This window comes from Chiloscyllium punctatum, chromosome 13, assembly GCF_047496795.1.
Source record: "Chiloscyllium punctatum isolate Juve2018m chromosome 13, sChiPun1.3, whole genome shotgun sequence".
Taxonomy (NCBI): Eukaryota; Metazoa; Chordata; class Chondrichthyes; order Orectolobiformes; family Hemiscylliidae; genus Chiloscyllium; species Chiloscyllium punctatum.
The window spans coordinates 95488147-95501228 of record NC_092751.1 but is presented as its reverse complement, the minus strand read 5'-3'; the positions used below and the strand labels follow the sequence as shown (position 1 = coordinate 95501228).

Here is a 13082-nt window from a genome sequence, read left to right as displayed (position 1 = left end):
ACTTCTTATGTTCTTTCTGGCCTTCCAAAAGCATTTCTTCACTTGAAACAGTGTAGGGCCTGGAACTACCTGTTTGGAGAAATGCCTTTGTGCACTGCTACCTTTTGTCAACTGTGGCTTGTAGGTTTGTGGCATTTGAGATCGACTTTGGTAAAACATTTTATCCATCACATGAAAAATGGTGTCAGGAGTGTACAGCTGCAATGAAGTAAATTTTCATTGCCTTAATTGCAGAAAACAGTTAAAATTAATTCTCTAGGACATGGGCTACTGGGTGAGGCAGTATGACCTTCAGTGCTCCAGTCTGTCAAATTGCAGCAAGAAACCAGAACAAATGAAGAGTAGCAGTTCTGTCTTTGGTGCTGTGCAAAGAGTGCCATCCGAGACTTCATTGTAGAAAATTCCTCATTCCTGATTAAGGGCTCCTGCCTGAAACGTTGATTTTCCTGCTCCTCGGATGCTGCCTGACCTGCTGTGCTTTTCCAGCACCACTCTAATCTTGACTCTGATCTCCAGTATCTGCAGTCCTCCCTTTCGCCTTCATTGTAGACAAGCCAGTCATGTAATATTATGGAGGCCTTGAAGACCCCCCTTTTAACACTCTATTAATGTGACATATGAATGGCTATGATCAACTCCAGAAAATATTGATCTGTATGGAACTGAGTTGAGTTGTGTGGCTGAACCTTGAATTTGAGGAAGAAATTTCATCAGAGATAGGATTGCCCTAGGAATAAGAAATCCCTGTGTGTCTACTCATCTGCTGAGGGAAAAGAAATTTGCTGTCAAGAAAACTGTTGACAGGTACAGAAGCTCTGAAGTGGTTAATCGTCAGCTGAAGAGCATTGATGGGAGAATCGACAAAGCTTTGCACTGTGAAGCAGCTCAGGCTTTCCAAGTGCAAGACAATGGAGCAAAGGATGAGCTATTTACAGAAGGACCACCAGAAAGATCAAGTAATGGATAGAAAAAAAGCATGTCCAGCCTGGAAAAAAACAGTTTTCCAGCAGCAAGAAGTGAAATCACTTTGCACGCAAGTGTTCCTCAGGAAAGAAGGAAAGCCTATTAAGTTAGTTGCTGGCGAGATGTCGGATGATGGTTCTGACAATTCACACTGCACACTAGAACAGGTAGGTGCCAACAAGTCTCTAAGTTTAAAAAAAATGGTTTGTGACTGCTGCTATGATGACTACAGGAAAGTATTCAGTTAATGCAAAGTGTCAGACAAACAGCAGTGTTACGGGCAATATCATGCATTTCACAGGCATGTAAAGTTGCTCAAGGCAATGAAATTGTGAAGGTAAAGTTGAGGCTATCTGATGAATAATATTTACCCCAAGAGGACAAAATGAGCTGAATGTCTAATGCAGTTGGAAAAAAGAAGAACTACACTCCAGATAACGGAACCTCGGCAAAATCCACTCCTGTAGCTAAAACAGGTCAACAGCTTGGATCGCTAACATGACATAAATCAAAGGAAATTTCCAGTATTCCTCATGGTGCCAAGGCATCAACAAATTACAAACATGTTCTCTCAGGTCTTGAGAGTCTTCCAGTGTAGAAGCAGGCCACTTGGCCCATTGAGTCCATATCAATCCTCTGAAGACCATCCCACCTCGACACACCCTGATCCCTGTAAACCTGCATTTCCCATAGCCAATCCACCTAACCTACACATCTTTGGACTGTGGGAGGAAACTGGAACACCCAGACAAAACCCGCACAGAAATGGAGAGGGTGTGCAAATTTCACACAGACAGTTGCCTGAGGTTGGAATTGAACCGAGTCAGCAGTGCTAACCACTGAACCACCATGTCACCCGCTTCATCTTGACATAAATGAGAGTAAGAGTCCACATCTGGACCATATAAGGAGAATTCCAGCTGTTTTCAAGTCCAGCCTGAAAGACAGGATCAAGGATCTTGAAGATATGGGAGTAATCATAAAAACAGACTGCATCAGCAACTGTGTAGCATATTTCTTATGAGGAGAGGTTCAGTAGTTTGGGCCTGTACTGATTAGAGTTCAGAAGAGTGAGTAGAAAGTTTATTGAAACATAGAAGGTTTTTAATGGGATTGACTGTGTTAATACTGGGAAGTTGTTTCTCCTTGTGGGAGAGGCTGTGACCAGAGAGCATAATCTCGGAGTTAGGGTTTGCATATACTAGGGGTTACAACAGCCATTTGGCATTTCCACGACTCCAGAAGAAAATTACTAGACAACATGAGATATTCAATGATTTTCCAAGAGTGGGATGATCTACAGATCTGTGAATATTGAAATACAATGGAAGAAGCCATCACAGATCGTGGTCAGAATCTGATGAGACTGCGAGGGAGAGCTTGTCTTATGTAACAAGCTGAACAAGAAAGAACTGGAACTGAGATCGATTGATGTCAAGTACTTAGGTCAGTGACTGAAGCTAACAGCGATTTATCCTGATCCCTATAAGGTATATGCTAGAGCAACAATACAGTAACAACAGATGTGAAGGCAGTTTGATGATTTGTGAACTATCTGGCCAAATTCTTAATCAATTTGCTATCAGTATGTAAATCCCTACGCACGCTCACTGCAAAGGATGGTGAGTGGTACAGGAGCACCGAACAAGAAGCAGTTTTCATTTACATCAAATAATTAGTGATGACAACGATCACTAAAGTCAACAGTGAAGTCACTACAGTGTGATGCCAGCGAAATAAGACTTGGAGCAACCCTCATGCAGCAGCAGTTGTACATGGAACTAGAACATTAATGCACGATAAAGAACGCTGCACACAGACTGGGAGAGAGTGTTTGGTTATTGTCTTTACTCGTGAGCATTTTAGTTAGTTTCTGCTTGGAAGAGAAAAAGTCACAAGATACTGCAAAGGACCTTTCTCAAACTGTTCCTGGCTGTTTCAAAGCATCTGTAAGGAATGCTATACACCCAACCAAAGGCAAAACACTGCAGATGCTGAAGGATTGGTGCTGGATCCACTACTTTTCGTCATTTATATCAATGATCTGGATGTGAGCATAAGAGATATAATTAATAAGTTTGCAGATGACACCAAAATTGGAGGTGTAGTGGACAGTGAAGAAAGTTACCTCAGATTACAACAAGATCTTGATTAGATGGGCCAACGAGCTGAGAAGTGGCAGATGGAGTTTAATTTATATAAATGCGAGGTGATGCATTTTGGGAAAGCAAATCTTAGCAGGACTTATACACTTAATGGTGAGGTCCTTAGCAGTGTTACAGAACAAAGAGACCTTGGAGTACAGATTCATAGCTCCTTGAAAGTACAGTCGCAGGTAGATAGGATAGTGAAGAAGGCATTTGGTATGCTTTTCTCTATTGGTCAGAACATTGTGTACACGAGTTGGGAGATCATGTTGCGGCTGTACTGAACATTGTTTAGGCCCATTGGAATATTGGAATATTGTGTGCAATTCTGGTCTCCTTCCTAAGGGTTCAGAAAAGATTTACAAGGATGTTACCAGGGTTGGAGGGTTTGAGCTATAGGGAGAGACTGAATAGGCTGGAGCTGTTTTCCCTGGAGCATCAGAGGCTGAAGGGTGACCTTATAGAGGTTTGTAAAATCATGAGGGGAGTGAATAGGATAAATAGATAAAGTCCCTGGGGTGGGGGAATCCAGAACTAGAGGGTTTAGGTTTAGGGTGAGAAGTGAAAAATATAAAAGAAACCTAAGGGGCAGCTTTTTCACGCAGAGGATGTGGTGGAGGCTAGTATGATTGCAACATTTAAAAGGCATCTGGACGGGAACATGAATAGTAAGAGTTTGGAGGGCTATGGGCTGGGTGCTGGCAGGTGGGACTAAATTAGGTAGGGATATCTGGTTGGCATGGACGAGTTGGACCGAAGGGTCTGTTTCCGTGCTGTACATCTCTATGACTCTATAATCTAAATTACAAACCGAAACTGCTGGAAAACCTCAGCAAGTCTGGCAGCATTTGGGTAGGAAGAAAGGCACTGAATGTTTTGAAACTAATGACTCTCACCCAATGCTAGCTCAATCCCACCATTCTGCACAGCTGGGAGAACTCGCCACTGACTGGGATATCCTGAAATAGATCATCAGGCCTGTCACTTGCACCATTTTGGAACCCTGGCTATGCACCTGATCAAGTGTTGGCAGTCCAGAGTTGCCCTTCACTGTCAAAGTAGTGGGACAGCAGTCAGAATACCCCCTCCCCAGTATAAAAGCTCCAATAAGCTTCCACCTTCTGAATCTGATAAACATCTGGCTCAAATCAAGCAAACAATACAATTAGATGTAACTCTCCGAGTACTGCAAGACATAGCGATGATGGAATGGCCTGAAACCATTGAGTACACAGCTGTCACTAGAAGAGTGTGTTGGGCTTGTAGAGATGAAGTGATTGCCCAAGATGGGATCTCATTCAAAGAGATTAGTGTCATTGTCCCTAAAGTGATAATGACACTATCCCTGAAGTGATGAGCAAAGAAATGTTGAAGCACATCCATTCGAATTATCAAATAGTTATGTCTAATCTGAAGAAGGTAAGTGAAGTACTTTTACAGGCTCAATATGGGCAGAGAGACAAAAGACCACACCAACCAGTGCTGTGCTTGTGGTAAATATCAAAATAAGCAATCTAAAGAGTTGTGCATGACTTGTGAGACATCCCAGGCAGACAAAAAAAAAGACAGACTAGACAGAACAATTAGTTTTCAGTTCACGCATGATGGTTTTCTTTGTAAACAATATGTGTGGGTAACCTTCAACTTTTTGTCACTAGGCACTTTTGTGTTGTTTGGCCTCTATAGTAATGTGACCTGTGAGAATATCTTGACTAAAACAAAGCTTTGGACAGAAGCCATTTTACCCATTGCCTTTCACATGGGCATCTCCTCAATAAAGCCATATTTAAGTTCACAGCTCTAAAGTTGTAATTTTGGAATGACTTGTAATAAAGACAATACAGTAAATACAAAAACTGGCTTGTGATCATTTAAATCTGGTTTCTCAGAAGCAAAATGCATTATACAGTATGTGTCGTCTGAAACGAGCAGTGTGTTGAACCCTGGAGCAGCGAAGCAGGAAGGCTTTGCACACAGAGGTTGACACAAGCTGGAACTGTAGGGACAGTAACCTTTTGTGGTGCCTTCCTTGTTGAGCTCTGACTGTCTTCATCAGGCCCAATAATCAGCACCCGATTGGTGGCGCTCCTGTCAGACTACCTGTATCTTCTGTTGACACAAGATCACAAATTGTACTCTACGCTCTAATAGCAAACATGGTCAGTTTAATGAAGCCAATTTAAACGATAATGACTAAGAATACCAGAATTGTACAGGCTTGTTCAGATTCAACAGCAAGGTTAGTTTGTGGAAGCAGTCACTGGAGTCGTAAAACCTGGAGAGTTTCATGCTGTGGTGGTAGTGCAAACTAAAGCAATAGGCTTTGGTTTGTTTTGCCATTTGTTATTAAACAAAAGAACTAACTGTAATGGATATAGTTACTTGATATGTGTCTGATGTTTACTCAAAGCTGGGATGACTGTGGGTGGGTGTGAAACTTTCCACTGAAAACCTAAGCGTAAGGGTTTCCTGTGGGTCAGCTAATTTTAGTGGCAAGAAACTGCTTCCATCTTTCTCAACTAGTTTCCCAGCACATTAGTTGGATTGACAGACTGTGAATTTGGGCAGCATGGTGGCTCAGTAGTTAACACTGCTGCCTCACAGTGCCAGGGACCCAAGTTCGATTCCAGCCTTGGGAGACTGTCTGTGCCTGCATGGATTTCCCTCTGCGTCCTCCGGTTTCCTCCCACAATCCAAAAATGTGCAGGTTACGTAAATTGGCCATGCTGAATTACCCATAGTGTTCAGGGATGTGTAGGTTAGGTGCATTAATTAGGGGTAAATGTAGAGTAATAGAGTAGGGGAATGGATCTAGGTGGGTTACTCTTCAGAAAGTCGGTGGTTACTTGTTGAGTCAAATGGCTTGTTTCCACACTGTAGGGATTCTATGACTGCATTCCAGACTGGAATTCAACAAGGCGCATCTGTAGAATAATTCTGACATTGTAAGGGGTTTCAAAGATCATGAGATACAGGGATCAATGTTATGGAGTTCCAATTACTTGTTAGCTTGTTGGACATGTGGATTTACTCCTGGTCTTTCTGGCCCATAAACGGTACAATACAGAAGGTTATAGCATGGATTGGTTCTTTCCTGTGTCATTTTACTTGCCAGCAATTCTAGGCTACAATGCATTAAAATTTTTTTAAAAGGGGCAAGATTTTAGTAAGTACTCTGCCTCCTCAAAGCTGGTTTGTTCACCCTCCAACTTGCCAACATGGAAACCACAAGTTGGATTTGAGGAAGGATTGAGAAGTTAATGCCTTTTTATCTTCCCATCTGCCCCAATTCTCTTGGTGGTTAATATTCAATCCAGGAGATTAACAGGTTAGAGCACAGTTATTAGGAATCTAAAAGTACTGTAGACATCAAAAACCAAAAGATAGGTTGTGGTCAACACTGTTTCAATTATTGGAGACATTCCCAACAAAGCTCACTCACTTTCTAATCCCGGGTAAAGTTTGAACTGAATTAGACATCATTGTCCTGGTGTTTGAAGTGTTGCTTTCTGTATTAATACAAGTATTGACAGTTTCAATGAGGTCTAACTAATGTCATGACTCAGCATTTAGGGCAGGTTTTTTTTTCAGATTTGATTATCCTTTTCAGGCATTCTGCACAAATTACCTTTTAAGGTAATCTAACAAAACAAAGTTCCAACCTGTGTCTTGTTATGTACTGGATGCACTCTGAAGAGCCTTGCAGTTCCTTCTTTTATTAATTTTCCCACATGTTCTGTGTTCCTCAAAGTGTTCATTATTATCCTCTTCAACTGCAAGGATATAACCATGATGCGATAGTGCTTAAATGGTATTTTCTGAGTTAAATTGAATATTTTTATGAAATATAACTTCAGCTTCTTGGTGTTATGAACCCTCTAAACCAAAATTACCAAATTTACCTAAAGACCCTCATATGAAGAATTTACCAACAAGATTCCACTTTTTGTAGCTTTTACTTTAGCATAAATTAACAGGCAAGTTATACTTACTGTAGTTGTGAACAATAAATTGCATATGACATAGTGGACACCACAAAGATTATTCACTACATTACAACCTTTATCACTCTCTGTACAGTTGTGGTACCAGAGGATGAATATTTTTATCACTTACTGCATAGTTGTGACAGCATAAGCATTTTCTCAGTCATTCCCATTATGTCTCTGGAATATAGAATTTCCACTTTTCTGATTCAATATATTTGGTCTTTGAGTCACAACTATTCCATCCCAAGTCACCCAGTAACCACCCAAAAAAAAACACTCTTCCAGATCTGGATTCAAGACTTGATGTTACATAATCCCCAGTGACCCCTTTACCTAGTTCCTTTTAAGTAGTCTGTGCAGCTCTGAAAGGCCAAAGCATATGCATACTATTTACCAACTCCCAATCTCTGTTCTAACTGTGTCTTCAGCTTTTTGCAGGGTTATGGCGATAGGGGTTTGGGTCTGGGTGGGTTGCCCTTTGAATGGTTGGTGCAGACCCACTGGGGGAGGGTGATCTCCTTCCACGTTGTATAGATTCAATGATTCTATGATTTTTGTTCTTTTTAAACCACATTTGCACAGACAGTTCCTTAAAAATGTGCCTTTTTTAGTGTTTACCTTGCTACAACTCTTTGTTGCCTTGGCGCACATGGCTTCGAAATCTTCACTTCCTTTCTGCTGATATTGCTTTCAGACTAAAGGTTACCAGATTACGCGGGCGAATGTTTCTTATTATTCAAGAAAATTAAATTTGGTTGCTCCACCATAGTGCAAGTTTTTAAAAGACCTGTTCAAGCATCTGAAAATGATTTACACATTCTATAGAAATTTTTACAAATATCATAGGTGTTTTAAAGAAATTACACCTTTTCCTTGCTCCCGGATCCAAGATTCTCACAACAGCTAAGTGATCATTTCCAAGTATAGTCATGGAGAAATGGATGTGTACATTCTCACTTTCCGAGGTGAAGCATCTTATGGAAGCATGGAGCAATTCTGACCTAATTTGACCAACCCATCTCAGCTCAAAAAATCCTGTCCAACCATACATTCCATTAGGAGGTGAGTTAGGTAATTTTGGATTACAGCTGCCTTACAGGTTTCATAACATGGTGAAGCTAGTTACATTGCATAAAGAAAATCAATGGAGAATAATATCAGTTGTGATATAAAACTACTATCCGACCCAATCCTGCGCACATTAGCAAATTGCAGTTGAGGTGACATCATACACAGTTAATGCAATGACATTTCTGAGCCTTGCATTTTGATGAAAGTTTTATCTCCATTTTGCAGTTTAAGACAAAATTTTAAAATGGATTTGCAATACTCTTGGTCCTTATGTGCATAATAACGTACCAGTGCGTAGGACAATTTCCATAGTTCATTTATATTTCTTTTTTTCAGATACGTGATTGCTAATCCACATTACGAATTTGAACTAGTCTCAACGGATGTGATCTTCTGTCTGATGCAATTTGACCATAATGCTGGCCAATCTCGCGGCAGCTTATCGCACTCGTCTCATTCCTCACACTCTTCCAGTAAGAAAAGCTCGTCTGTGCACTCCATCCCAACCACCACCAACCGTCCAAACCGCAACAAGACTCGGGATCCCCGGGAAAAGCAGAAGTATGTGCTTGACCCTGCTGTCTGATGAAAAACTGTTTGTGAATTTTCACCTCTGTCCATTTCCCAGTGCAGAGCTTCCCTTTGTCACGGACTGTATCACATATGTCTGCATATGTTCGTATGTATGCATGTGTTTGTCAACAGATTTCATCGTTCATCTCCTGCAGCACAACAGCAACAAACCAGATGGATCTAAAAACCAATCATTACCAACACCAGTTAACTCTGAGCAGCAACTACTGACATACTTATATTTAAATCATATAGTTATTTAATGTTTGTTACTTTACACAGAGCATAATAATAGTAATTATTTAATGCACAGTATTAGAATACAGAAAAGGGTAAGACTCTTATAATTATCTTAAACTGAAAATTACTTACATCCAAACAGGCAACTCCTAAGAAAAATTACTATTGTCCTCTTAATAGTAGTAAGGACAGAGAATTTTAAATTCATGTCATTTTTACATTGTCACCGATTGAATAGCATATTCATATTAATAAAACACAGCTGAAAGAGCGTTGGTGGGGGACAGAGGGGATGAATAGAATTTATTCAAACATGTGAAGCATTCTCTATTTCCTTGATTTGACTATTAAATTGTCAACTTTTTCTTTGTTCCCCCCCAAGAATCGATGTCACTTTCTTAAAAAAAAATTAACTTTATATTTCCTAAGGTAAATAGTCAGACATGTTTTTATGGGATGGTTGAGTGATGTGAATTTTGGCAGGAAGAACTAAAACAATAGTCTGTCAAGCACTTTTATATAGTAGCCATTACATACTCCAGTTTGTATTCACAAAGACAGTTAAACGTGCTTCTATGTGTGACTGTCATAGACACGATTGGCATTTGCTGATTTGTTGACTTTTTTCATAGAAGCAGGACATTTGCTTTCTGTGTGGGAATGCATTTTTATTTAGGAAGCCAACATTTGTAAGATGACTTTTTATTTCCCCCGTTTGGTATACTTTCCTAAAAGAATGTTTACACTATGCCACTATTTCATAGCATGGGCTTGCTAGTGGGTGTGTGTTATGGTTAAAAAAAAACTACTAACCAAAGTAGACTTGCACTGACACTCTTGTTTACAGGAAATTTTAATATTCTATCAGACAGTGTCAGTGAAAGTGCTGAGTCCAAAATGTGATAGTTTAAGAAAATTGTAAACTTACCTAGAATATTTACTTACTTTTTCTCTAAAGTGCTACAAGGATGACTAGAATGAGCCAAGGTATGACTATCAATGGTTTTGCATGATATGACAATTGCCGTGGGTTCTTTCCATATTTGTCCTTGTGAAACTTTGTTAATTAAAATTTAGTAAAAAGACTTTTTTTTTAAACAAATCAAATAATTTGTGTTTGTTTATGCTTTCTGGCCGAAATGAGCTGTCTGCTGCTTCTGTCGCTGTCCCTTTGTCCATGACAGATGTGACCTTGTGTGTCCATCATTCTCCTGCTTCTTTGCATGTGGCGTCTTGCTGCTCATGTGATTGCCCTGTGACCAATTGGAGTCTGTCACTTTATCCAGATTCTATCATTCAGCTCATTGTTCGGTCTGAGACCGACAGGATCATTTGATTTTGTGTTGATGTCAGCTGAGCAATTAATCATCCTGTTCACACAGTGATTTTGTGAGCCTTCATTCTCATTTTTTCTTGAAAATTCAGTTTGCTGAAATTGATGTTTTAGTGAATCAGTCATTCTGTATCGTGTATCTGTCCCTCAACACGTTTGTACATAATTTGTCAAGAAGGAGTGTCAGTGTGGGGTACATAACAATAAGCAGCATTGTATGGATAAAAGCATTATAGTGCAGCTCAGGGCTGAGTATCAGTTCTGCAATATCAGACACAAGTCACCATGATGCTTTACTCCCTACACTATTGCTCTGACGTCACTTGTCCTTTACAAACCACTCCTGTGTTTTATGTATGTGTGTGCATATCTTTTGCTTTCCTTGTTTGAGTCCCAGGTACAGTGACATTCCATGTTACTGCATACTTTGCTAATGAGTTAAACTAGAAATCTACACCAGAAGTTAATGTACTTTAGCCAACCCAACTGAAGCCCTTCCCACCAACTATTATGGGTATGAGAGTTTGAAAGTTTAACTTAACTACATGCAATTGGACAAAATTGGTTTTTATGTTGAAGGATGATGCACTGTGTGAAATCTTACTCTTAAGTGCCTCAGCTATGGAATAGTAGTGATCTTTAACATGTGTAGCACAATAGTGTCAAACATTTTTAAAATGGAGAAATACTACTTCACTAAACCTGTCACTGATCTGAACTGAACCCAACAACCAAATAAAGTGTGATCAGTTAGTGACTGGAGACATTTCAGAAGTTGGTAAGTGTGACTGGGCTCCAGCCAGTCTGAATCACTCGTTCCCTTTTGACTTCAACACGCAGAGCTTGGGTGAACTGATTCACTGTTACTTTGGTCTAGATTTTAAAACAAAAATACATTTTTCATTACTTTTTGGGTAAAGATTGGTGGCCTACTGAGTGGAAATTGCCACCCTAGACTTCCCCTCTTTAAGTTAAAACTTCCTAATATGGAATTCAAGTACAAATGTTAAAAAAATTGTTGCCTTTAAATCACAAAAATTACCTATACTGACATGGCATGCCTCCATTCTTTCTCTGCTCATCTTGTACTAAGACTCTTACCTCTTGCTTTGTCACCTCCAGATAAACTTACTGCAATGTTCCCAAGGTGGACTCCCGTAATCTCCGGCTGATTTGAAACTATGCAGTATTAGAACATAGAACAGTACAGCACAGGAACAGCCCCTTCAGCCCACGGAGTCTGTTGTTCTGTCCTTCAACAAGTCCAGCTCACCGGTCACTCCTTACTTTATTGAACCACATTGACCCTAGGATTCCCACATCCCTTTACATAAAATGTTCATCTTGTGTTTAAATCCCTTCATGGCCTCAGTCTTCCCTCAGGTCTAATAATTCACCTCAGAACACTAAGTTCCTCACACCCTATCTGCACAAAATGGCCTCCCACTGTTTTGAACCATTTAGATGCCACTGTCTGGATTTACCTCCCCAAAACATGCTGCCCCTCCATCACCCACCTCGTTTAAACTCACCTCCTTCAACAAGGTTTGGCCAACTCTCCAAATATCTATTAAAGTTTTGCACCATTTTAACCTGATTTAAGTTGTCATGAAATACATTGAGATATTTCAACATGTGAGGGCACTATATAAATGCAATAGTTATTAAGTGCTAAAAATAAACTATTCCTTTGTCTACACAGTGTAAATCAATAGAATACTACAAGATTGAGTTTACACTGAAATATTTGTAAGAAGTGTTGAGCCAGATTTTGGTTAAAAATTAATTGTTTACAGCTAAGATAATGAATAGAACTTGCAATTTTTACATTCCAGCACAGTAGGGTACTCTGGATATTGTTAACAGCGGAGTTACTGATGAAGATCAGACACAACTGGTATCTTGATACTGTTTGTCTGCGCAGATAAAACCCAGACCCACTATGAGACTGAGTATCAAGACTGGGCATAGAAAGTAGGTACTGTGCTGGTCCTCAAGAACAAACAGTTAGCAAACATATGGAGGCAAAGTTCAAATACAGCTCCAGAGGGAAATTTAGAAATTTGTTTTATTGCTAAATATCAGCAGTTAATCAGTTGATAACATTCTCTTGCTTTAAGTCAGACTTTTGAGAGTTCAAACCCAACTAGTCATTGGAGATAAAGTGTTTCAGATGAAATGTTAACTCAAAGCAAGTCTGCTCAGTCATGTGGATATGAAAGATTTCACACCACTATTGTTATGAACATCAACTGAGCAATTTTTGGGGTCTTGGCCAATATTTAGCCCCCAGTTATGATCTCAAAACAGATTATCTGATAATTATCGCATTGTTGTCTGTCAGAGCCTGTTCTGTACAAATTAGCTGCTACATTCCTTGTGTTACAACAATTCAAAAGTATTTTATTGGTTATAAAACAACTTTGGTTGTGAAGGGTGTTACATAAATGCAAGTGTGAAATCTTTCCTGAAAATCTGTTTTGAATACATTTGAGTATTGTACAAATGTTGATGTAGCTTATGCAGGTTGCTAAGCTTTCTCTATATACCAATTTCCTGTGTGTGGTGGGGTGGGAAGGTCACATTATCATTGTTATATATCGCTGCTTCCCACCTTTGCTCTCCTGAAGGCGCTGACTCCTTACTGGATTATGGCTTCCAGAACATTAGTCACCTCTGGGTGGCCAATTGGCAATAATTAATAATCGAGTCTTGAAAATCAATAAGTTATTCTACCAGGGAATTACAACCAGGCCTGATCCTATC

At 39.8% G+C, this 13082-nt stretch overlaps 1 protein-coding gene across 11 annotated transcripts in view; it reads left to right on the top strand.

Annotated features, from left to right (window-relative positions):
* The window catches only part of kcnma1a (potassium large conductance calcium-activated channel, subfamily M, alpha member 1a), an 845585-nt gene that overhangs the window by 807911 nt on the left and 24592 nt on the right, over positions 1–13082 (top strand). For 10 of the 11 annotated variants that reach the window (XM_072583314.1, XM_072583323.1, XM_072583322.1 and 7 more), the window contains 2 exons: positions 8507–8731; positions 9942–9970. In XM_072583314.1, the coding sequence (XP_072439415.1) occupies positions 8507–8731; positions 9942–9970 (254 nt within the window). The remainder of the gene's footprint in view (positions 1–8506; positions 8732–9941; positions 9971–13082) is intronic. The other variant, XM_072583318.1, reaches the window with a different exon arrangement.